Source organism: Acinonyx jubatus, chromosome B4 (genome assembly GCF_027475565.1).
Source record: "Acinonyx jubatus isolate Ajub_Pintada_27869175 chromosome B4, VMU_Ajub_asm_v1.0, whole genome shotgun sequence".
Classification (NCBI taxonomy): Eukaryota; Metazoa; Chordata; class Mammalia; order Carnivora; family Felidae; genus Acinonyx; species Acinonyx jubatus.
This window is the reverse complement of record NC_069387.1, coordinates 100,863,855-100,889,729: the sequence shown is the minus strand read 5'-3', so window position 1 is coordinate 100,889,729 and position 25,875 is coordinate 100,863,855. Positions and strand designations below refer to the sequence as shown.

Below are 25,875 nucleotides of genomic sequence, written 5' to 3'. Positions count from 1 at the left end.
GAATGAACTTCAATTGATCATGGTCAACAATTCTTTATGTGCTGTTGAGTTTGATTTGTTAATATCTTGTTGAGAATTTTTGCACCCATATTCATCAGAGATATTGGCCTGTAATTCTCCTTTTTAGTGGGGTCTCTGTCTGGTTTGGGAAATCAAGGTAATACTGGCTTCATGGAATGAGTATGGAACCTTTCCTTCTGTTTCTATTTTTGGAACATCTTGAGAAGGATATGTATTGACTCTGCTTTATGTGTCTGGTAGAATTCCCCTGGGAAACCATGTGGCCCAGGACTTTTATTTGTTGGGAGATTTTTGATAACTCATTCAGTTTATTTGCTGGTTATGGGTCTGGTCAAATTTTCTATTTCTTCCCCTTTGAGTGTTGGTAGTGTGTGGTCGTCTAGGAATTTGTCCATTTCTTCCAGGTTGTACAGTTCTTTGGCATATAATTTTTTATAGTATTCTCTAATAATTGTGTGTATTTCTGTGGTGGTGTTTGAGATCTCCTCTTTCGTGATTTTATCTATTTGGATTCTCTCTCTTTTCTACATTGTGAGAAGTCTGGCTAGGGGTTTATCAATTTTGTTTATTTTTTCAAAAAACCAGCTGTTAGATTCATTGATCTGTTCTCATGTTATTGTTTTTGTTTTTGATTCTATATTGTTTATTTCTGCTATAATGTTTATTATTTCTCTTCTGCTGGCTTTGGGTTTGTTTGCTGTTTTGCTTCTAGTTACTTTAGGTGTGAGGTTGGGTTTTGTGTTTGGGATTTTTCTTATTTCTTGAGATAGGCCTGGTTTGCAATGTATTTTCCTCTTATGACTGCCTTTGCTGCATCCCAAAGTGTTTCAACTGTCATGTTTTCACTTTTATTTGTCTCCATGTATTTTTAAATTTCTTCTTTAATTGCCTGGTTGACCCATTCATTCTTTAGTAGGATGTTTTTTAACCTGCATGCATTTGGAGGCTTTCCAATTTTTTTCTCTTTCCAGTTTTTTTCAAGTTCATAGCATTGTGATCTGAAAATATACATGGTATGATCTCATTTGTTTCATATTTATTAAGGGCTGTTTTGTGACCCAGTATGTGATCTATCTTGGTGAATGGTCTAGGTGCACTTGTGAAGAATGTGTATTCTGCTGCTTTTGGATGAAAAGTTGTGAATATATCTGTCAAGTCCTTCTGGTCCAGTGTATCATTTAAGGCCATTGTGTCTTTATTGATTTTCTGTTTAGATGATCTGTCCATTGTTGTAAGTGGAGTACTAAAGTCCCCTGCGATTACTGTATTTTTATCAATAAGATTGCTTATGTTTGTGTTAATTGATTTATATACTTGGGTAGCCCCACGTTGGGAGCATAAACATGGTTAGCTCTTCTTGATGGATAGACCACATAATTATGATACAATGACCTTCTTCATCTCTTGTTACAGCCTTTAGTTTAAAATCTAGTTTGTCTGATATCAGTATGGCTACTCCAGTCTTCTTTGACTTCCAGTAGCATGATAGATGGTTCTCCATCTCCCTACTTTCAATCTGAAGGTGTCCTCAGGTCTAAAATGAGGTTCTTGTAGACAGCATATAGATGAATATTGTTTTTTATCCATTCTGACACCCTGTGTCTTTTGATTGGAGGATTTAGCTCATTTACGTTCATAGTTATTATTGAAAGATACGGATTTAGTGTCATTGTGTTACCTGTAGGTTTCATGCTTGTGATGTCTCTGGTCCTTTGTAGTCTTTGTAGCATTCCATTCATAGAGTCCCCCTTAGGATCTCTTGCAGGGCTGGTTTAGTGGTCATGAACTCCTTCAGCTTTCGTTTGGGAAAGTCTCTTCTCTTTCCTTGTGTTCTGAATGACAGCCTTGCTGGATAAAGGATTTTTGGCTGCATATTTTTCCTCTTCAGCATATTGACTATTTCCTGCCACTGTCTTCTGGCCTGCCAATTTTCACTGGACAGGTCTGGAACTACCCTTATGTGTCTACCCTTGTGTGTTAAGGCCCATTTGTCCCTAGCTGCTTTTATAATTCTCTTTATCTTTGTATTTTGCCAGTTTCACTGTCATAGCCATGGTGAAGACCTATTCTTGTCGAATCTGAAGGGAGTGTTCTGTGCCTCCTGGATTTGGATGTCTGCTTCCTTCCCCAGATTATGGAAGTTCTGAGCTATAATTTGTTCAAGTAAACCTTCTGCCCCTTTCTCTCTCTCTTTTTCTTCTGGAACTCTTATGATACGGATATTATTGTTTCATTGAATCACTGAGCTCTCTAATTCTCCCCGTGGTCTAGTATTTTTTTTTATCTCTCTTTTTCTGGGCTTCATCATTTTCCATAATTTTATCTTCTCTTTCACTTATTCTCCCCTCTGCTTCCTCCATCCTTGCTGTCATTGCATGTAGTTTATTTTGTACCTCATTTACAACATCTCTTAGTTCATTGTGACTATCTCTTAGTTCCTTGATCTCTGCAGCAATAGAGTCTCTACTTTTTAAAGCCTAGCTGTTAATCTTATGACTATTATTCTAAATTATTGATCAGATATATTGTTTATATCTGTTTTGAGCAATTACCTAGCTGTCATTTCTTCCTGGAATTTCTTTTGAGAATTCTGTTTCATCATTTTGGCTAGTTTTCTGTGCCTTATGTGTTTTAATAGCTTATTGTGTGACCTGCACCTGCAAACACTATTATATTAAAAAAGGGTCATAAACCATCCAGGGCCTGGCCCTTTAGGAGGTGATTTTTGGAGTGTGTTGCATGCTCTTTGTTGTTGGAACTGGTTGCTTTATCTCCCTACTCATGATAGTGGTTTGGACCTGCCACCAGCTGTGATTTGATTTGTTCGTTGAAGTAACAACGAATTTTTTCCTGGAAAAAATTTAAAAAGGGGTGGTGGTGGTGGAAGAAGCCTTATACCATATAAAGAGAGAAATGATAGGGGTGGGGAAAGAGAAAAGAGAAGAAAAAATTGACTAGGCAGGAATTAGAGAAAGTATACAACTTAGTCCAGAGAGAGAGGAAAATGAAGAAGAAGGAGATACAGAAGAGGGGTAAAAAGAATAGATTAAAAACGTCCACTTAAACAAACCAATGACCAGAATATTCAGAATAGGGAAGGGATGAACTAAGAGGAAGAAAGGGAAGGAAATAAACCTATCTACATATCTAAAATAAGAATTAACCAAGAATCAATCAGAAAATGCAAAACTGCTGGACTGGTATCTGATTGTGCCTTGGAACCAGTGGTTGCGCTGGTCTAGAGGTGGGGCCCTCTGGTTCAGTCAGTGTGAATCTTGCGTCGATACATATGTAGCTATGAGGCATGGGGAGGCGTGGTTTGGTGTAGGCAGTCCTGCCTCCGCTGGGGGCTGCAGTCCTGTTCCTTGAAGCCCCACTTTGTTGGTGATGGGGAGAAAAATGGCAACACCCCATTCTTTCTTTCCTTGACCAGGTGTCCCAGACCACACTGTTCAGGCCATTTTCAGTGTTGTGCACGTGTGAGTGGGCTCTTCTGTCCTGCTCCAGTTTGCTGTGCTTTCCAGGTGCTCAGCTGGGATTCAAACCCCAATGTCTTAAAGGATCCTGCTCCGCAGGCCCTGGTTATGGGGTAGTGCCACTCCCCCCAGCCAGCCTACAAAGGGCCTCTGACTGGCTGGTGCCTGCAGGGTCTTTTGTCCTTGGAGCTATCTACCTTCTTCCCACAGCATTCAGGGAGAGGATTTTTCTCTCTGACTGTGCCTCTGACTTAGCTACTGAGCCCAGGGCTAGCTCCTGCCCACCCTCCCGTCCCCCGCCAGGTGTATGTACAGGGTGGCCGGCCCCAGTCTGGTAGAAGCCCCGCAACCCTGGATCGAGTTATAAATTGATTATTTCTCCATTTTTTTCTATTCCCCGGTCCGTGGTTTTTCTCTTGTCCAAATACACTTCCACAGCCTCTCTTTCTCTTCCTTTTGTCTCTCCACAGAAGGGGATCCCTCCCCTCCATGCCTACACTGCCCATTTTATCTCCCAATTTGCAATAACGCACCTATGGTCTGTCAGGTTGTCCCTGTGGGCCCCCTGGGATGTTTCTGTCCTTCTTTCGCCAAGATTCCTAGAATTCCAATTCTTCCGGCCTCAATAGTGCTGTGTTTGATGGATGAGGGAACTTTGGATCCCTGTATTTCTCCTCTATTTTGATTCCTCTAGAGAGAGAGAATCTTAAGCAGGCTCCATATTCACCGTAGAGTCTCATGCAGGGCTCAATCCTGTGACCCTGGGATCATGACCTGAGCTGAAATCAAGAGTCGGACACTCAACTGACTTAGCCACCCATGTGCTAACCCCCCAAATCAGTTTTGATCATGTTTTACTTATATTCTGGGGAATTGTGGCAGTGTAACTTCTTTCTGTGTTATGTAGTGGAAAGTCTATACTTCTCAAGCTATTTATGTTCCTTGTGATCAGAGCATATGCCTTTTGAATCCTCACCTCTCTCCAGAACTATGAAGGGTCTGAGGTCTCACCCTGCTTGCAAGTTAACATTTAGCTTCCTGTAGTTTCATGGATCATGGCAGAACATACTAGTCTCCTGCGTCACACACACGCACAATCTTCCCACTGGTCTAAAAAGTCCATGTCTTTGTTATATCTTTTGTTATTCTCTGAAAAGAGGTAAATATCATTTGTTTACTTGTTGAATGAATGTAAGAAAAGAAGAAATGAATCTTACCTTTAGGCAAACCCTGTAACTGCTATTTGGAGTCTAGAGAAAAGGTGAGTTATCAGGGGTATGAATGTGGAGGTTGGAATTTTAAGAAGATAATTTAGTTTACAGGAATTAAATGTACATATTGCTGTATGCACAGATACTTCTTTAATGTTATCAAATGTGTCTTCACATACTATCACAACATTCTGTTAATATTATATGGAAATAAAATGGAAACTATTCTTTCTTTCAGTGCTTAGATGAATATGAAGACGATGAAGCAGGGCAGAAAGAGCGGAAACGAGAAGACGCAATTACACAACAGAACACGATGCAGAATGAAGCTGCCAGCTTATTAGATCCAGGCAGTTCTTATCTGCTACAAGTGAGTATTTATTTACATTTAATTAAAAAAAAATTATCTTGGGGCACCTGGGTGGCTCAGTTGGTTAAGCATCTGACTTTGGCTCAGGTCATGATCTCATGGCTTGTGGGTTCTAGCCCCGTGTTGGGCTCTGTGCTGACAGCATAGAGCCTGGAGCCTGCTTCAGATTCTGTGTCTCTCTGCCCCTTCCCCATTCGTGCTCTGTCTCTCTCTCTTTATAAGATAAGTAAACATTAAAAAAACAATTCAAATTAAAAATTATCTTAAAAATTTATTTTTTAAGTAAATTACTTTTTTAATTAATTTGCTTGTTTTTTTAAAGTAAGCTCTATGCGCAACATGAGGCCTGAACTCACATTCTGAGATCAGGTTAGGTGTTTACCGACTCAGCCAGGTGTCCCTAAAAATTTCTTATTTAATTTTTTAATTTTACAAATGAATATTTAAAAATACCAGGATGTCAGTTGCTATTTTAACAATAATTTTAAGTAGCTTCTAATAATTTTTTCCTTCTCCTTTTGGTTGCATCAGCTCCATTTAAGTACTTTCAATGGATTTAACCACTGATTTTCCTTACATCCAAATACTTTTTGACTATGTGGTTCTTTGTTCCCAATCAGTGAATATCTGCTATCTCATTAAGCAGGTTTAAACAGTATCTGTTGTAAAGTAACAGGAAAAATAATTACCTTTTTGCTCTTAATAAAGTTAGAATTAGTAAGTATGAGTGGACACTTCTGCCAGAGGCTGATAATTTCATTAGAATTATGTAGCAAATAAAGAGTTGTATCTAGTTTATACAAAGTCAGATATTTAAACATAGTAACAAAATACCATATGTAGTATTGTGAATTGCCAGAAACATCTATACTTCTATGTAATTATACAAATACATTTAAACTCGGTTTCAAATTAGCTGTTATTTTGGGTTTTTGTGGCAAAGAAAATTGGGAGTTGATGGTGTCAGAATGCCTCAGTATAAAGCAGATTACTCTGTTTAAATTGTAATTTGGGATTGGTCTTGATATAATCTAGTATTACATTGATTTGCTGACATTTAGAGGTCCTAGGCCACTGTGTCATCTTTTCAGAGTTTAATTTAGACTTTTTATTTAAAAAAATTTTTTTAAGTTTATTTATTTAAGTAGTCTCTACACCTAACTGTGGGGCTTGAACTTACGACCCTGAGATCAAGAGTTGCATGCTGTTCTGACTGAGCCAGTCAGGCATCTCCAGTTTTGACTTTTTTAAAGTTTTTTATTATGATACCATTTTATTTTACTTATTTATTTTTTAACGTTTATTTATTTTTGAGACAGAGAGAGACAGAGCATGAATGGGGGAGGGTCAGACACAGAATCTGAAACAGGCTCCAGGCTCTGAGCTGTCAGCACAGAGCCCGACACGGGGCTTGAACTCATGCACCACGAGATCATGACCTGAGCCGAAGTCGGCCGCTTAACTGACTGAGCCACCCAGGCGCTCCTATGGTATCATTTTAAAAGGAGTTTCTGAGCAATACAAACATCTCCCCATTTTACTGATGAACAAAATGAAATATAAACTTCCCTATTAATTGGCAAGGTTATGATAAAAAGGCTTTTTTTTTTGGCAGAGAGAGGCAAGATATTTTGAAGTAGTTTGGAAACACAGATGCAAAACTGCTCTTTGAGTCAGAGATACTGACAGGAGGGCTGATGAAGTGATCCAGGTTTATCTGCGCCTCCATATCCAGGCACTAGAAGTACCTACCCTGTTATAACATGGTGTGAGCTGATAAGCAGCACTTCTCTCAGTATCTCTGTAAACAAATTTATCTTTATATGTATGTCTGTATGTCTATACACATATCCCTATATACATACCACTGTTTTGTTCTTTTCCCTTAATATTGTGGTGAGACTTCCACAGTATTACATAAAGAACTTCCCTATTACTTTTTGCAAATGGAGAATGTTCTATGTTATAGATGTACCATAATTTTTCTAATTTCTATTGATGGCTATTTAGGTTATTTATAATCTTTTACTATTACAACCAGTGTGGTGGTGAAAAACTTAAAATACATATTGCTTTGCATATATGTGTATGTAAATCAGTAGGATAAAATCCTAGCTGTGGAATTTCTGGGTGAAAAGGAGTGTGCATTTGTAATTGTGATGCTATTTCCAAAATGTTCTTTGCAGTATGGCCATTTTTTCGTGTTATTCAGAGCTCTTCATATATTATTTTCAGTGGCATACAGCTTTCTTTCTTTCGGGGGGGGGTGGGGGCACAAGTGAGCCAGGGGCAGGCAGAGAGAGGGAGGGGAGGAAAGGGGGAGAGAGAAAGAGAGAGAGCACACAAGTGAGCGAGGGGCAGAGAGAGAGAGAGAGAGAAAGAAGCAGGGATCACCCAAAGCGGGGCTCCAGCTCACCTGATATGGGATTCCAACTCCTCACAAACCGTGAGATCATGACCTGAGCTGAAGTAAGATGCTTAATGACTGAGCCACCCAGGTGTCCCTAAAGTTTTCTATTTTAATGTATATAGTAGTTAACACAAATTTCTTATTAATGGAAATCCTCAGTGGTTATATATATATTTTTTACTGTTGTAAATAATACTGAAGTTTAATCTGTGTAGGTTAAACTTTTGTGTTTTGAATTATTTGTCCAGATTTCCAGAGATAAATTTATTGGGCCAAAAAACAAAGGATTATAAGGACTTAAAAAATTTCTGATACATATTGACTAAATTATTTATGAGAAAAGGTTTATCAGTTTATATAATCAATGGCATTTTGTGGGAGGGCATTTATGAGTTTTATGTTTCTTCTGTTTTTATTTGATTTATTTATTGATTTTCCTTTTAAAACAGTCTCAAGTTTAATGAAAAGTTATAAGGGAGTGGCTGGATGGCTCAGTTGGTTGAGTGTCTGACTCTTGGTTTCAGCTCAGGTCATGATCCCAGGGTCCTGGGATCAAGCCCTGCATTGGGCTCCACGCTTTGTGTGGAGCCTGCTTAAGATTCTCTTTCTCTCCCTCTCCCTCCCTCCCTCCCTCCCTCCTCCTCCTTCCGTCCCTCTTTCCCTCCCTCTGCCTTTCTCTCCTGCTCAAGTGCTCTCTCTCTCAAATAAAAAGAAAAAAGAAAAAATGTTACAAGTACTATACAGAAACTTTTGCCCCTAAATTGTTTGAGAATAAGTTGCTAATCTCATGTCCTATTACCCTCAATTTTCTTCTTTCTTTTCTTTTCTTTTCTTTTCTTTTCTTTTCTTTTCTTTTCTTTTCTTTTCTTTTCTTTTCTTTTCTTTTCTTTTCTTTTCTTTTCTTTTCTTTTCTTTCAATGCTGATCAACGCCAACTTTAATTCTTTATCCCCACACTATCTGATAGCCACCAGTTTCCCAATCCTAGCATTGGTTACTAACTTATAAATCTTAAGGTAAATTCTTCTCATTTACCTAATGTTCAGTTTCCATCAGTTTTAATATACCCCAGTGTAAATACCATTACTGAGTGCTTTGTATGAAATTCAGTATTCTATGGATGCCATAGAGTTGTGGGATGGAACAGGAGCCTTTGCCTTTTATGTGAACTTCAGCAGTACTGTGGAGACCAAGGCAATTTTGCTTGGGTAAAGCAGGATTTATTTTCATTTGTAAGAGAACCCTCTTGTAGCAGTTTTATTCAGTTCTAAAAATGGTAGCGTTCTTTTAAACTATTCTCTCAGAAGCAGCCACTAAGTAAATGGAATATCGGATTAACCCTAAAAATGTGGGCCTTGGTTAACTCCGTTATTCTGCATATAATCATGATAAAAAGATTAGGATATTCGTCGTATTTCTAAGCAAAATCTAATTTAAAAAAGCTTGTTCTTACCAAACTTCTAAAAACAGCCATTTGAGAGGAAACCACTAGAGCATTATATCACCTCAATGAAGCTGTTGGTATCGTTGCATACATCAACAAATCTACATGGCTAGCTTCTGCATTCCACTGTTACAGAAGTTATTTTACACCTGTTATACCAAACAGCAGTTAAACACTGACCTATAAACTTCCCAATAAGATAAAGCAAAGACAGAAGCATTTATCTTATTAGATACAAGATACACCACCACTTATAGTCTTCAAACATTATTGAATTTTAATTTTCATAATTTGACAGTGCATTCATGGAACATTCTGCAGACAATGAATTTTAGCAGACAAATTAAAGGACACTTTTAAGCAGTTATGACTGTCCTAAATTGTGTATCAGCTCAGAATTTTACAAACATCACTTATGTTAGCAGTAATAGTGGAGCTGGAGAGTATTCGTCTTCTCCCTGCTGCATGGCGAGAACCACCAGTAGCATGGTGGACCTTGTTACCCTTTCCAAGGCCACATTCTCATAGCCTGCAGATGTCAGCCCTCACATCTCCCTGTGCTTGTAGACTGGTTTGGTGATTCACTGCGTGTCAGGATTTCTTCTGATAGCTTTATGGAATTGATCAATGAGGATAACTTGACAATTTGTATGTGGAATCTTTGCCAACCTAGTAAGAATTCAGGACTCTCAGACCCCCACAGTGGTGCCCAGCTCACTCTTCTGCAAGAGACTGAAGGCTTTGGGAAAGCTTTAGCTGGTTAATGCCATGATGAGCAGGCTTTCTGTAGGCTGCACCCTTAGGCACTTGGTGTTTGTGGCCACCCACACTGCACAATATATGATATAACCTTGCTTGGCCTTGTATCCTTGTGTGTGTGCTTTTTTGGGCCAGTTTGGGCAAGGGCCCTGTCGAGTACAGAGAGCTGCTGGTACTACCAGAAGTGTACCCTGAGAAGAGAGCGTGTTACATTGGACTGCTTCTTCCTCCATAGCTCTTGGGTGTACCTGTAAACACCCATCTTGGCTTACCTTTGAGCTGATGGTTGCCACCAGACAGAAAGGAAAGAGCCTTTCTCCCCTTTCCTGTGTATTTTTTACAGAGACTCCTACATAACCACAGGACAGCTTTTAAAAACAGGAAATCAGGGACACCTGGGTGGCTCAGTCAGTTGAGTGTCAGACTTCGGCTCAGGTCATTATCTCATAGTTCGTGAATTGAAGCCCCACATTGGACTCTGCTGTCAGCACAGAGGCTGCTTTGGATTTTCTGTCCCCTTCTCTCTCTGCCCCTCATTCTCTCTGTCTCTCTCAAAAAGTAAACATTAAAAAATAAAAATAGAAAATTAAAAATGACACATTCTTGCCATCTGATATTTAGATCTTATTCAGGTTTGACCAGTTGTCCCAATGATGTTCTAAGTATAGCAGAAGGATCTAATTCAGAATCATGTGTTGCATTTAGTTGCTGTTACCTCTTTAGTTTCCTTCACTCTGAAACAGTTCCATAGTGACTCTTTCTTAATCTTAACACTTTAAAAGATTATAGGTCAGTTATTTTATGATATATCCTTCAGTTTGGGTTACCTAATGTTTACGCATAATTAGATTCAAGTTATAGATCTTTGTCAGGAATATCACAGAATTGATGGTATATTCTTCTCATTGTGTATCCTATCAGGTGGCACATAATTGTAATTTGTCCCATTGCTACTGCTGATCATTCTGGTCATGTGATTTTCAGGCTTCACTTTCCCTTTCTTAATAAGTATTTTGTGGATACTTTGAACCATATAGGTACCTTAATTCTTTAAACTTTCTATCACCTTTCTGTATTTATATCTGTATATCTGTATTGACTATTACTTATTTTATCTGATGGGTTATACCCTGTTACTGTCTGTACTAGTTTTCTAGTGCTGTTGGTGGTATCTCATTGTGGTTTTTGATTTGTATTTCTCTCATGATGAGTGATGTTGAGCATTTTTTCATGTGTTAGCCATCTGGAGGTCTTCTTTCTGACCATTCTTCTTAGTCGTATCTTCCTCTGACTTTCTTCTGCCTCTGTCTCCCCCTCCCTTTTCTTTTTGAGCGGGAGGCATAAGTGAGCAAGGGGCAGAGAAAAAGAGAATCCCAGGAGAGACAGAGAGAGAGAAAGGGAGAGAAAAAGAGAGAGAGAGAAGCACGGCTCACCCGAAGCGGGACTCGTGTTCGTCCAAAGCAGGGCTTGAGCTCACCCGAAGGGGGGCTGTCTTCCACTTTTAATAACCCTTGTGATTACGTTGGGCTATCAGATAATCTAGGATAATCTTCCTATTTAGGGTTGTTGATTAGCAACCTTAATTTCCCTTTGCCATATAACCTAATAGGTTTGAAAGTTACAGGGTTTAAGACATAGTTGGGCCTATAAAATAATCTAGGATAATCTTCCTATTTAGAGTTGTTGATTAGCGGCCTTAATTTCCCTTTGCCATATAACCTAATATGTTTGAAGATTACAGGTTTAAGACCTAGACGTTTTTGAGGGTCGTTATTCTGCCTGTCACACCATCATTTATTTTGATCAAATTATCCCATATTTTGCCACTGGGAGCTCATTTGAACTTTTGTATCCTTTGCCACTTCTCCATTCTTGGAATTGGAATACTTCCTTGGCATAATAGGATATTACAGGCTCATCTTTAACTTTTCTACACCAACCTTAGAAGCAGCTATTTCTTTAAGAAGCCAAGGAGCTCTGATTCCTTTTACTGGAAAATATTTTGAAGCCAAGATATGCACTGTAGGTATGTTTATGTTATTGAAGTGTCACCATTCCTGGTCCCTCTCTGAGTATAGACCTACAAAATATGTGTATATCTATATATACATACATATGTGTACCTATCTATTTTGTCTTCTGTCTGCCTACCTACCTACACCTATCTGGGTAGATACTGAAATGAATTTATAGTGATAACTTTCAATTCTAATCTCATAGGGTTTTATTCTAGTATTTGTAACTCTCTTTTGTGAGAAACAAACATCGAGAAACTTGCTTCTCATTATCTGTAATGTTTTCTTATTTGTTCAATCCCTTGTATGTAACCTATCTCTCATTGCCACCCTTTGCCTGTATTTATGCCCTCCTCACCACAAGCGGGTTCTGCTGATATCCCATGTTGGCTTTCCTTGTGCATGAACACTCTGCTGACACTCTTTAGGCTTGGGCATCCTGGATGCCCTCTCTACCCTGCTTGGGTTGTGACTCGCTGCCCTAGATCACCCCTCCTCTTCCACTCCCCAGGATTCCTTCCTTACCCTGCTTAGCTTCTGTCATCCTGTGATAGGCTGCCCTTCCTAGGGTCTTTCTTTGTTCATGTTCAGACTCTGAGACCTCATGCTGGGTTGCTTCTCCTTGGAGACTGTTCTTCTTCATGTAGGGCTCCAGTCTTCTGATTGCCTGGTTTGGGGCACTGTTTCCTCCCTATCTAGCTCTGCCCTATCTAATGGCTTTAGGACTGAATCATTCAGAAAAAGAAGGGGAATGATGAGTTTTTCCTGTTTTAATCTTTGTTAATTTGATAAAGTTCTTGTTTTCTCATTTTTCTTACTGTTTTATCAATTATACATTACAGATACTTTGTTCTGCATTCATCCTCAGCAGTGTATCTTGCTACATTACATATACCAGTATAGCTGCTTTAATTTAGTCCTGAGGGCCAGTTAGCATGTTATGCCATAATTTTATTGAGAGCTATGGCTTTGTCATTAATTAGTTTGTTTGAATAACTTCAGTATTATTTTGCTATATTTAGTTGGGCTTGTATTTCTCTGATCATATTTCACACATGCTTTTATATTTGTTTATACTTTACAAGTTCTGATCTGCCAGTGCACCTGTAAAGACAATTCGTGGGATTTCCTTAGTGACCATTCTAAGCTTAACTGAAGCAAGAATGTCTTATTTAAACTTACACAAACAGTTGGTGCCTTGCCAACATTTTTAAGCTCTATATAGGTCTTTCTCCTTCCCTGTAGTAATATAAACCATCCCATTGCAAGGAAGATTATTTCAGACAAAGTATTATTTTAAATCAGTTGTGTAACAGGCTTTGAGGTTACCGGAAGGTCTAATTACATAGTCTTTGAAACTTTTAAGACCAATGTCAGTCTTAGCAGTTGTTTTTTTACAAGTCATTTCAATGATACTGGTATTTCTCCTCCACACCCTTCCCCCCATTTAGACTGGAATTGTCAACTTTAATAGGTATAGTAATTATTGAGTTGTTCTTTGTTGCCACAGAAATATAGAGGCTTCTAGTTAACAAATCTGAGGTGAAGTTTACATTTGCGTAGAGTATTAATGTGTAAAAAACATCAAGCATTTTCCTTCTTAAAATTATTATAATTTTAAGGGTGCCTGGGTGGCTCAGTGGTTGAGAATCTGACTTTGGTTCAGGTCATGTTCTCATGGTTCATGAGTTCAAGCCCTGCATTGGGCTCTCTGCTGTCAGTGCAGAGCCTGCTTTGGATCCTCTGTCTCCCTCTTCTCTAGCTTTCCCTGGCTTGCTCTCTCTCTCTCTCTCTCTCTGTCTCTCAAAGATAAATAAACATTAAAAAAATTATTGTAATTTTTAAATTATAAAAGAGGATCCCTGCTCTTGATTTTGTTTTTTTCTAATATTTTCTCTTTTTGGCAAGAGTTTTAGAGATTACTTTAAACTGCATCTGTAATTGTCCGTCTTGAATACATACACGAGAAGCAGGCTACCACTCCTCCCAATTTCTTCTTCTATACTAGTTCTCATACAAATATAGTCTATCTATTTTGAGAAACATTCCATTATGAAGGAATGTAATTTGATTGCTAGAATTACTGTGAAGTAACATTTAGCTACAAAATGTGTAATCTAATAAAAGACCCTATTTAAACCTACCAATAAAGAATAAGCTTTTGGGTGCTTGGGTGGCTCAGTTGGTTGAGCATCTGATTCTTGATTTTGGCTCAGGTCTTGATCCCAGGGTCGTGGGTTTGAGCCCTGTGTCGGGCTCTGCACTGAGTATGGAGCCTGCCTAAGATTCTCTCTCTCCCTCTGTGTCTCGCTCTCCTTCCGTCTCACTGTAACAACATCAACAACAAAAAAGTAATAATGATAAGTTTAAGTGTGTTCTGTCTGTTTCAGAATCTGACTATTGAAAAAATAGATATATAGAAATAAGCTTAAATTCTAATTGTTTACAGACCTTGGACATGAACATGGAACAATTTGATCAGGTTCTGATTTTATCAATTGCACCAAACTAGCAGCATAGAAAATACTGTGTGAGGGGTGCCTGCGTAGCTCAGTCAGTTGAGTGTCCAACTTTGGCTCAGGTCGTCATCCCACGGTTCGTGGGTTTGAGGCCCGCATTGGGCTCTGTGCTGACAGCTCAGAGCCTGGAGCCTGCTTCGGATTCTATGTCTCCCTCTCTCTCTGCCCCTCCCTCACTCATGTTCTGTTTCTCTCTGCCTCTCAAAAATAAAGAAACATAAAATAATTTAGAAAATACTGTGTGAAACTTAATTGAGATATGTTTTAAGTGACTAGTTGTTAAAAAAAAATGCTGCAAGAAATATAGAAAACCGATATTAAACAACTTCTGTTAGTATACTTAACTGGAAACTTGTTTGATCCTGACTTTAAGTCATTTATAATTGGGTCAAAATATAAAATTAGTATAATGCCACCATACTGTTGCTGAAAACAATCTTCATTTCACATTTCTACATTTGTTAAAATTCTACTCTAAATCTGTTATTAGTCAGAGTTTTACCAAAAGTATTAAGGAAAATGATTATGTTAAACTTCAGAAATATTATTTATTGTAATCTTGTTCCTATCATTTCAATCAATCTATCAGTAACCCACAAATCAGTAAATCCAGTAAAGGCTATTCTCATTTAGCAATTCTGCTTACTCCATTTCAGTGAAAGGTAGTCTGGATAATCAAGCTGATGTCATCTTTTAAAATATTTCAATTATAACCAAAATGAGAGAAAGGTGTTGTTTTGGAACCTATGGCATTATTAGCATTTTTTTCCTAATGCATATTTAGACATCATTTAATGTTGTGTGTTAGTTTTAGTTCATGTAGAGTAAGATTAGGGAAATTTATAAATGAAAACCTTTATGAAATGTTAGTTGAGTGAGGTGCCCGAGTGGTTGGTTGGTTAAGCATCTGGCTCTTGATTTTAGCTCAGGTCTCAGTCTTGTGATTCTTGAGTTCGAGCCCTGCATCGGGCTCTACACTGACAGTGCTGAGCCTGCTTGGGATTCTCTCTCCCTCCCTGCCTGCCCCTCCCCCGCTCATACTTTCTCTCTCCCAAAATAAATAAAATAAAGAGAAAGATTAATAAAAAATGTTGAATACTGTTTGTGAAACTTTCGGGGTAAAAGTTTCATATGAAATCATTATCATCTACATTCCATAAAAGATACTTTAAATGGATACACATAAGCTTAGTATTTCTTCTTACTTTATCTAAATAACCAGTGACTAAACATTTTAACCTAGTTATTTTGGTTTCAAAAATAATGTTAAAACTAGGTTTTATAAAGTATATTCTTTGTTGTTATTTGTTAGAGATATTTTCAGAGAAGATTTGTTTTACATGTTTGACGTATAAGGTACAAATACTCTGCCCCGTCTTTAGGAACTGCCACTTTAATGACAAACAGATAAAAGACTCTTTCGAGCAAGTTTACTTGCTAAGCTTTGTTACAGTCCCTTCTTGTAAAAACATCTGATGCCCAAAGGAGAGTTAAAATATCTTTAAACCAACTGTCAACGCATGGCTTCTCCAGAGGTAATCTTGGTAAGGGGTCAAACTCATGCATATGGACACTTCTAGTATCTGTCTGTCCCCTGGTTATTTTCTGCAACTGGTAAATTCCAAAGAGGTACTTTTCTGTAGCGTCACATTATTAGGGGAGTTATTTCCATACATTGTCCATACATATTGATCGTATATTATTTGAGCTGAGGTTTGGGAGGAAAAAGACTCAAAGGTGGGAATCCCTGTCTTCCAGAAAATAAGACGTATGCCATACATGAAAAGTTGAGGTAAACATATTCAAATAAGCAGTTTAAGCTTTCCTAATGGGAATATACTGACTTGGAATAATTGAAACAGATTTACTGAAATTCCACATAGAAAAGTTAGTAAAGATTTTTTCATATTCCTGCTTAAAAAAAGTCTTAGTTGTGGAATATAAATTGTAAGCTTATTGTAAAGGAGTTGTGCAAATTTTTGTTCATTCATGTCCTTTAATCCCCAATAATCTAATAAAATACACAATGTTACTCCTATTTTAGAGATGAGAAACTGAGACTGATAGAAGTTTAAAAACTTAGCCATAGGGGTGCCTGGATGGCTCAGTCAGTTAAGCCTCTGACTTGAGCTTTGAGCTCCATGTTGGGCTTTGTGCTGACAGCTCAGAGCCTGGAGCCTGCTTCGGATTCTGTGTCTGCCTCTCTCTCTGCCCCTCCCCCGCTCATGCTCTGTCTCTGTCAAAAACGAATAGACATAAAAAAAAAAAACAAAAAACAAAAAAAAACAACAACAACACAACTTACCCATAGTCTCATAGCTACTGAAGCCTGTCTGGTTGGAACTTGGATCTAAATCTTACTGTTAACCATATGGTTTGCTGTACTATATAATGTCCTTATTGTACTATGCAATCAGTATTTGCTGTTTTAGTCTGGAATCTAGTCATTTTATAAAGGGAGCTTATTCTCTGATTTTAACATCATTTGTTCTTTACTGTAGAGTCTCTCTTGGAGATTTTTAATGATAACTAGAAGAAAATAATTAACAATTTTTAAAACGACTCATTTCATTTTGACTGGTTTTATTAAAATGAAATTGCAAAAAATATTTGAAGAGCCTGAGTTATTAAAAGATTGAACAGAAAAATGCCTGGTTATTTGCAAGGTAATAATTTCCCCACCTCAATAGTTAATGTTAACTTTCAGCAACCTTTCTTTTAGATGGCTTACCATCAGCTTTTATGCTGATTATACTTTCTTACTTTTTATTTTTAGGTGTCTTTGAAAATAGGCATTAATCATTATATGTATGTGGTGAATTTTTTTTTTAATCGAGGGCAAAAAAAAAAAAAAGTGGAGGGAGATGTATATGATTCTAATTGTGTTCTTTTTTTTTTTTAAATTTTTTTTTGACGTGTATTTATTTTTGAGACAGAGAGAGACAGAGCGTGAACAAGGGAGGGGCAGAGAGAGAGGGAGACCCAGAATCTGAAACAGGCTCCAGGCTCTGAGCTGTCAGCACAGAGCCTGACGCGGGGCTCGAACTCACAGACCGTGAGATCATGACCTGAGCCGAAGTCGGATGCTTAACCGACTGAGCCACCCAGGCGCCCCGCTAATTGTGTTCTTAATGCTTATTGGCTTCCAAAAAAAAGTTGATTGGTTGATGAATGATGCTTACTTTTTCCATTTTCTGAGTTTTAAAAATCTTCTAAATTAAAAATACACTTTTAAAAAAGTGAATGGTTTTGTCTGAAAAATCAGATGTAGAGTCTTGTTTAGTCTGACCAGCATTGTGAATTTTTAAAAGTATTGATATTTGTTCCATATTAGTTTCTTTCAAAATTAGACATGATTAACTGATTTATATAATCTGGAATTGTGTTCTTGCACACACACCCAATCTGATGTCATTATTTTTACTTTACAGGAGCCATCTAGAACAGTTTCAGGCAGATATAAAAGGTAAGAATCCTTAAGTTTTGACCTACAACATATAGTTAGACATGGCTTAACTAACTAGAACTGTTTCAAACACCTTGTTGAAAAATAAGAAACCTTAATATCATGCTCTTAAGAAATTACATTTGTAGGTGGGATTATAGTCCTTTCTGTCTGACCATGATTTATTCTGAGATACCCTGCTGTCTTGGAAAACTGTACATACCATGAATTTGTATGGGACTGATGAAATTAGCAAAATAAAAACTTAGAATCAGTTTCCCTTATATATTTGAACATTGAAAATACTTATACTATCTTTATTAGCTTGGACTGCCATAATAAAACACCATAGAAAGGATGGCTTAAACAGAAACTACTTTTCTCATAGTTCCGGAGGCTGGAAGTAAGAGATCAGAGAGCCAGCAAGGTCAGGTTCTGGTGAAGGCCCCCTTCTGGGTTGCAGACTAACAACTACTTGTCTTGTCCTTAGTGTGGTAGAAGGAGCCCAGGAGCTCTCTCAGGTCTCTTTTATCGGAGAACTAATTCCATCCATGGAGTCTCCACCTTTGTGACCTAAGCACTTGCGAAAAGACCCCACTTTCCTAATATTACCATGTAAATGAGGATTTCAACATACGAATTTGGGGGGATCTTAAAACATTCAGACCATACCAAGTCCTCTGCACAATGAGCATTGCTTTTACCAGAAAATGTGTTTGAGTGTATATGTACCTGTATAGGAAGAAAAGCAAAATTAGATATGAGAAGTTGTTTAATGGAGATTCTTGGGCTATTAGCTTCCTTTTTCCCTGTTGAAGTCGTAAAGATTACCGAAGATGTGGTCATACATGTGCAAACAATCATAGAATCATGGTAGACCTTATCAAGTGTTTATAATGTCCAAGGTGCTTTACATAGAAATCTCGCATTCAATTCTGACAATTATCTTAAAAGATAGGTACAGTAGGTACAGTATTTACGTTCGGTTTGTAGATGAGGGAAGTAGGGTTCAAGAGGTAGAATAATTTCACAGGGGTACAAAGCTAGTGAACAGTAGAGTCTAGATTTGAACTCCGACAACCTAACTTCAGAACACATGTGCTTGTACCATCTACTTAAATTCATACATATAAAACCTTTTATTTCCTCTATTTGTATGTTAAAGTATTTTGTTGAAAGTTTTGGTTATTACATTCCATCTAAAATAAAACATTGATTAAGAGGAACTTTAATTTTAATACATATAAATAAATACACAAATTGAATAAATAAAATTTTTTTTGTTTATTTGTTTTGAGAGAGAGAGAGCACATGAGTGTGATGTGGGGGGTGGCATAGAGAGAGGGAGAGCGAGAGAATCCCAAGCAGGCTTCCGTGTCTGTGCTATCAGCAAGGAGCCTCACACGGGGCTCAAACTCACAAACTGTGAGATCAGGACCGGAGCTGAAATCAAGAGTTCAATGCTCAACTGACTGAGCCATCTAGGCACCCCTAAAATTTAATTTTTAAGTTTTACTATGGGCCATAATATCTATTAGTGGTAGAAAGGAGTAAGGCCAAGATAATCAGTAATTGAATTAAGTAGGTCTGAAACTGTCTCAGGTGAACTATATTTGTTACTGCTTCTTTAATTTTCATTTCTGAGTAATTTTGATTTAGGTATAATGAAACCTGTGATTCCTTTTAGCTTCTGACATTTTAAAAAAAATATTTATTTTTAGAGAGAGAGCACGCACAAGAGCATGAGCAGGGTAGGGGCAAAAAGAGAGAGGGAGAGAGAGAAAATCCCAAATAGGCTCTGCACTGCCAGCATAGAGCCTGATGCAGGGCCTGAACTCATGAACTGTGAGATCATGACCTGAGCCGAAATCAAGAGTCAGACACTTAACCAACTGAGCCACCCAGGTGCTTCTAAGCTTCTAACATTTATACATGGCTTAATAATTTCTACTTAACATGAATAGCTTAAACTGGAAATCTTTTCTTTTGCCAGAAATTATTGCCAAATAGCTCTGATTTGGCGTATTTTCAGGCTACCTCAAACCAAAAAAAAATTTACCATTAGTTTTTGGTTTGGGGAATAAAGATAAACTTCAGTAACTTAACAAATGTATAAGTATTTATTTATTAAATAATAAACATTGAATTATAATTGATACTTTTCAGATTAGTGTTTAGAATCAACAAGGGAATAATTTTCTTATAAATACTCATCAAAAACTTTATGTATCATTATGTTAAATCAGGAAGAAAATTGGTTTTCCATCATGTATGTGTTTATTGTAAGCTTTTTAGATCATTTTACTTGGGACCTATTCCTGTATTGGTACTTTTGTTATTTTTGTTACCTAGAGCATGTTTTGTTACTTTTCAGCTTTCAAAGGTTTAGCCCTGTTTAATATTGTTATAAAACATACATTCTTAAAAGCTTCTAGTCATTATTCACTGACTTACAGCAACTCGTTGTTTGAATACTGTCTAAAAAGAAAAAAACACTAAAAAAATAAAACTAAACATAAAACTCAAGATCTGTATCTGAAATTATCAATTCCTTATCTAGAGAAATTTGTTAAATTGTGCATCAATAGTTCGTTACTTTCATTAATTTGTCAGCAAGTTGTAGCAATGACTAGGGAATGGATGTTCCATGGTGATTTGTGTCTGCCGACTAATGAGGATTTAAAAAAAGGAAGAATGGCTAAAGATTAGAAATTTGACCTCATATGTTAGAAAATATTTTCAGTACATCAAATAACTCATCTCCTGTACACAGCTAGACAAACTCTTAAAAAATCATTACAGGGACGCCTGGGTGGCTCGGTTGTTGGTTAAGCATCCATCTCTTGATTTTAGCTCAGGTCATTATCTCATGGGTTTGTGAGTTCGAGCCTCACGTAGGGGTTTGTGAGTTCGACCCTCATGTAGGGCTCTGTGATGACAGTGCAGAGCCTGCTTGGGATTCATTCATTCATTCATTCATTCATTCTCTCTCTCTTTTTCAAAATGAATACACTTAGAAAATCATTAGATACAAGAACCGACAAGACTAGTTTGTATGTGTGCTGTTATAAATTATGAATTTAATATGTAACTTTTTCTTACAAATATCAAGAATGTACTTTTTGAGCACTGAGTTTGTTATACACTCAATCTAGTTAGGCTTATTTTACTGAATCAACTTGTTTATCTAGAGCATCTCTTAAAAACTGATACTAATTTCCTTTTTTTTTTTAAGTGTTTTCTTCACCCCCCCTTTTTTTTTTGTTCTTGAAAGAGAGAGCGAGGGAGTGTGACAGAGTACGAGCAGGGGAGGGGCAGAGAGAGAGAGAGAGAGAGAGAGAAAGATACAGAATCTGAAACAGGCTCCAGACTCTGAGCTGTCAGCACAGAGCCTCAGGAACCGTGAGATCATGACCAGGGCCAAAGTCAGCTGCTTAATCGACCCAGCCACCCAGGCGCCCCCTGACTAATTTCCTTTTTGAAACATGTTTAGAAACTATTTGGAGATGGAGATAATGAAATTTCTGAAATTCAAGGTTTAGGAAAGATGGATCAGTGTCAGTGCATGCATTTGTAGGCTTTTTTTTTTCTTCAATGTGTGACTTTGTTAATATGCTTACTTGGTTAAGTTCATAGTGCGTTGGTTAAAACAAGGATTTTTTTTCAAAGGCAAGACAGATTATTAGATGTGTGCTTATAGATAGTCTGCTCAATATGATATCTAAATAAAACTGTCATACACTTCAAAAAAAAAGACAGTTCTAAAATGACTTGCAATGGGTAGGATTAATCAGGGTGTATAATTTACCATTTTTATTTAAGTAATTCAACCATCAAGAATGGTTCTGATTAAAAAACATGGGAAACAAGCTAAGACAAATACTAAGTTTTATTCTCACATAGTAATTAACTGGTTGTTTTGTTTTCACAAATATATTTAATTCAGTATTAATTACTTTATTAAGTAATTATGCCAAGTCATAAGTGCTTCTAAGTCATCCTCCTTTCTAGTAACCTTAATTTTAGGTTTCATTTATGTAGCTTTAAAAAAAATTTTTTTTAATGTTTATTTTTTATTGAGAGACAGAGACAGAATGAGAATGGGAGGGGCAGAGAGAGGGGAGACTCAGAATCCGAAGTAGGTTCCAGGCTCTGAGCTGTCAGCACAGAGCCTGATTGTGGAGTTCAAACTCACAAGCTGTGAGATCATGACCTGAGCTGAAGTCGGACGCTTAACCGATTGAGCCACCCAGGTGCCCCTTTAGGCTTTTTATTTGTTTAACTGTGAGCATAATAGACATATAGTTTTGTATTCTGGTGTGCTGCTTATTAGTTAATATTACTTCAGCTTTTATGTTTTAAAGAGAATGGCTAGTATCAATAGCGTTCTCTGCTTTTCTCCCTTTCAGTGATGTACAGAACTGCTCATTGTAACTGCTTTGGTGACCCATCATTTCTTTATTTTTTATTTTTATTTATTTAAGCACTCTCTGCATCCAACATGGGGCTCAAACTCATAACCCTGGGATCAAGAGTTGCATGTTCCTCTGAGACTACCAGCTGCCCTTATTCTTTATTTGGATTAAATGTGACTATGATTCTTTTCCTTAAGAGCCAACATTCTCTAACAGTTCTGCTATAATACTTGTTTTTGAAAACTAAAATTTGTCCTTTTTACACTTCACTTACTGTGAAAAAGAGAGGCCTCACTTTTAAAAGATACTATATCTCAAATTCTTATTATCTCAGATCTGTTGTTTTTGAGCTAATATACAGAGAAGTTCAAACCTTTATTTGTCACTTGATTCTTAAACTCTTTCATTGGAAATTGAATAGAACCTATGTAAGTTTAGAAAGTGAATAATTTATTCAGAAACCATTTTCATGCAAGATTTACGATGTCACAACTATTTTCTAAATAGAACTTTATAACCATTGTTTTAAAACCAGTAGTTCTTGTTTGATTGCACTTATGTTTTGAGAACCACTGAGTCACCAGAAATTTCTTCGGTTTGTTGGTCAGGGATCAAACCAAAACAATCAGCGAAATTCTTTGTAGGTGAGAATTACAGACTAAAGACGAAAGGTATCTTTTGGTAGTTGAAGAGAAACAAGTCGTCTTGGGACTTGTTTCTAAAGAAATCTATTCCTTCTCAAGATGTCGTATTTTTGTATTAGTATATTCTGTATTTTACCAAATGGTGTAAGGCATACAGTATTCTAACTGTGGTTCTTCTGGTTAATGGATCTTGCAAATGACATGAATGTCAAAAAATGATCATTTAAAAGTAATTGAGACACTGGTACATTTTGTGGACTGAATTGTTTCCTTGTGGATTTGTGAACTTTTATCTATGTTGTAAATATTATTAGCTAAAATTTACATAATATTTATTATGTACCATACACTCTTAACAGTACTTTCCTTATATGTTAATTCAGTTAATTTTCCCAACACCCTTATGAGGGAAATGTTTCTTTATACTCATTTTACAAATGAGCAAACTGAGGTACAGTGAAGTTTAGTGACTTGTGTGAGATAAGACAGATATTAATTGGTTGATTTTATCAACATGTTGATTTACCTTATGTTAATGTTAATTTGCCTCGTATGGGTAGAATGTAAGATGTTTGATTCAGAGTTTGATTTAGCTTATTTTGACTCCCAAGTAACTGGACAGTAACTGGACAGTACCAGTAACTGGATTTTTTTGTTTAACATAGTTCTTTTTGCAAAGTAACTTCCACTTCAGTGGCTTTAGATTTCACAGAATCTCCTCAGCTGTCTTTACTTTGGCTGCAGTATGGGAAAATAACTTTTGTTCTTATAATCTTCAGTTCCAACAAAATCTAAAGTTATCTTTATATTCACGAAAGAGAAATTATGTAACAATATTTTGTGCAGTATTATTTTTAAGTGCATTTTATGTATTATATTTCCTTGGATATTGATCACTAATCTGAACTTGCTATTCCATATTTAATCTCTTTTTTAGAGAGTTTTGAGATATAGTTCAAATGGTTCATGATGTTTAAAAGTGTACAATTCAGTGGTTCATAGTACTTACTTACACAGTGTTGTATAGCCATGACCACTATCTAGTTCCAGAACTACTCTCCACCAAAAAAAAAAAAGGGAAATCCCATACCCAGGAAATGGCCAGTCCTTATTTTCGCCTTCCCCTTAGCTTTAGCAACCAGTACTCTGCTATGTGTTTTTATAGATTTGCCTATGTTGGGTAATGCATATAAATGAAGTCATACTATATGTGGCCTTTTGGTCTGGCTTCTTTCGTTTAGCATTATGTCTGCAAGATTTATCTGTGTTGTAGCCTGCCTGGATAATATCACAGGATGGACATTTGGGTGTACTTTTTGGCCTATGTGAACATATTAGGAACATTCATGTGTAAATTTTTTGTGGTTCCTATTTACTCTTAATAAATACATAGACATTTTTCATATTGCTTAGTTGAAGACTTTTCTGAAAAAAATAAAATGGATGTTTTATCAAATACGTTTTGAATAGTTGTGAGATGCAAGGTAGTATGCTTGGCTGTTTGGGTGATACATTTTTTCTTTTTTTTTTGAGAGAGAGGGCACAAGTGAGCGAGGGGCAGAGAGAGAATCTAGGAGGGGCAGATGGAGAGAGAGAGAGAGAGAGAGAGAGAAAGAGAAAGAGAAAGAGAAAAGTGGGGTTCACCCGAAGCGGGGCTCGATCTCACAAATGGTGATATGGAGCCGATATCACAAATGATGACCTGAGCCAAAGTGAGATGCTTAATGACTGAGCCATCCAGGCGCCCACACACATTAAGATAAAAATGAAGCGCATATAATTTTAGCTGTTTTTACCAAGTACAGTAACTTACATCTGGAAGAATGTTTTCTGGATTTGTTTTGTCTATCCCTCAGGTAGTAAAATTTGAGCAACTGGGTATATATGGTGAGATAGTTGTCATATTTTATCTCTTTAGGTTAATTCACTCTATTTAATATGCCAAAAATTAATATAGTATAGTTATAATGCAGACATTAAACTGATGATGTAGAAAACTATTAATTATATAGGATAATAATTACCTATTTATGTTAAATGGGGAGAGGGTGAACATATTACAAAGTATGATACAAAACAAAGTCTCATAACATAGATCAGGTGTTTATAACTTGAAATCTATTGATGAACTAATATTTATGTAAAATAATTTATTGTTTATCTGGGACAGATCTTTTCAATAGATTTTCAAAGGGAGCTGAGTATAAAAGGTTAAGAACTACTATGTTGTAAAATGTATTGGCAATTATCTCTGGGTTGGTGGGATTACTGGAGATAATTGATTTATATTTTTCATTTCCTACAATTAATATATATCATAGTTTGAATAGAGTCTGAGAGTTTTTGATTTTGACCTTTAGTTGTGTGTGTGTGTGTGTGTGTGTGTGTGTGTGTGTGTGTGTGTGTGTGTATGCACATGCGCTCCTGTGTAAGAGGAAAGAGAAAACCTACACAGAGTAAGGGGCTGTTATGAGGAGTGGGAGTAATGATGGGGGAGAATAAGATAGTGAAACATGGTAAAAATATGGAGGCCAATCATGTACTTGTTGGTTATTTAAGGGTTTCATGGTTTATCCAATACTGCTAAATTCTTGATACCCATTCTAAAAGTGGGATTTTACTCATAAGTCTTGTATTTCTTATAATTGCTAAGCCTTAAAATACCTACTTTAGTGGAAAATTCCTCTAGCTCTAATCTTATAATACTGTGCCAATCTTGTTCTCATGATAGTTTTAGAAAAACAGTGTTTTATTCCCCAACATAACACCTCCCTAGACTTACCACAAAAGATGTGAAAACTCCCAGTGGGGAAAAACTTTCAGAAAATGGAAGTATTTATCTTTGATGATACTTTATTCTTTTCCGTTTTCTGGACATTATAGTTAGTATTTTTTTATAGCTAAGGGCAAAAGAGATTCTTTTTGGAATTATATTAGTTAGAGATTTGTGTTAACATTCCTGAGTAGAGTATTACAGACTTTTTGGAGTTAATGAAACAGTCTTTTATTCTGTGTATTCTGCACTGTACATATATGTCCCTCAAAATAGGTTGAAAGCATTTGTTTTTAAAGTACACAGATCTAAATTTGGCAATAAGATCAAGTAACAATATTCATAGTTTTGACAGTATTTCTTACAGGTCTAGT

General features: G+C 36.8%; 1 protein-coding gene across 4 annotated transcripts in view; it reads left to right on the top strand.

Moving 5' to 3' along the window:
• PAWR (pro-apoptotic WT1 regulator) overlaps positions 1–25,875 on the top strand; it is a 193,344-nt gene that overhangs the window by 75,447 nt on the left and 92,022 nt on the right. For all 4 annotated transcript variants that reach the window (XR_003424334.2, XM_053226523.1, XM_015063668.3 and 1 more), the window contains exons 2-3: positions 4,947–5,078; positions 17,656–17,690. Coding sequence is in view for 3 of the 4 variants with exons in the window: in XM_053226523.1 (XP_053082498.1) it covers positions 4,947–5,078; positions 17,656–17,690 (167 nt within the window). In the remaining variant the exon portion in view is untranslated. The remainder of the gene's footprint in view (positions 1–4,946; positions 5,079–17,655; positions 17,691–25,875) is intronic.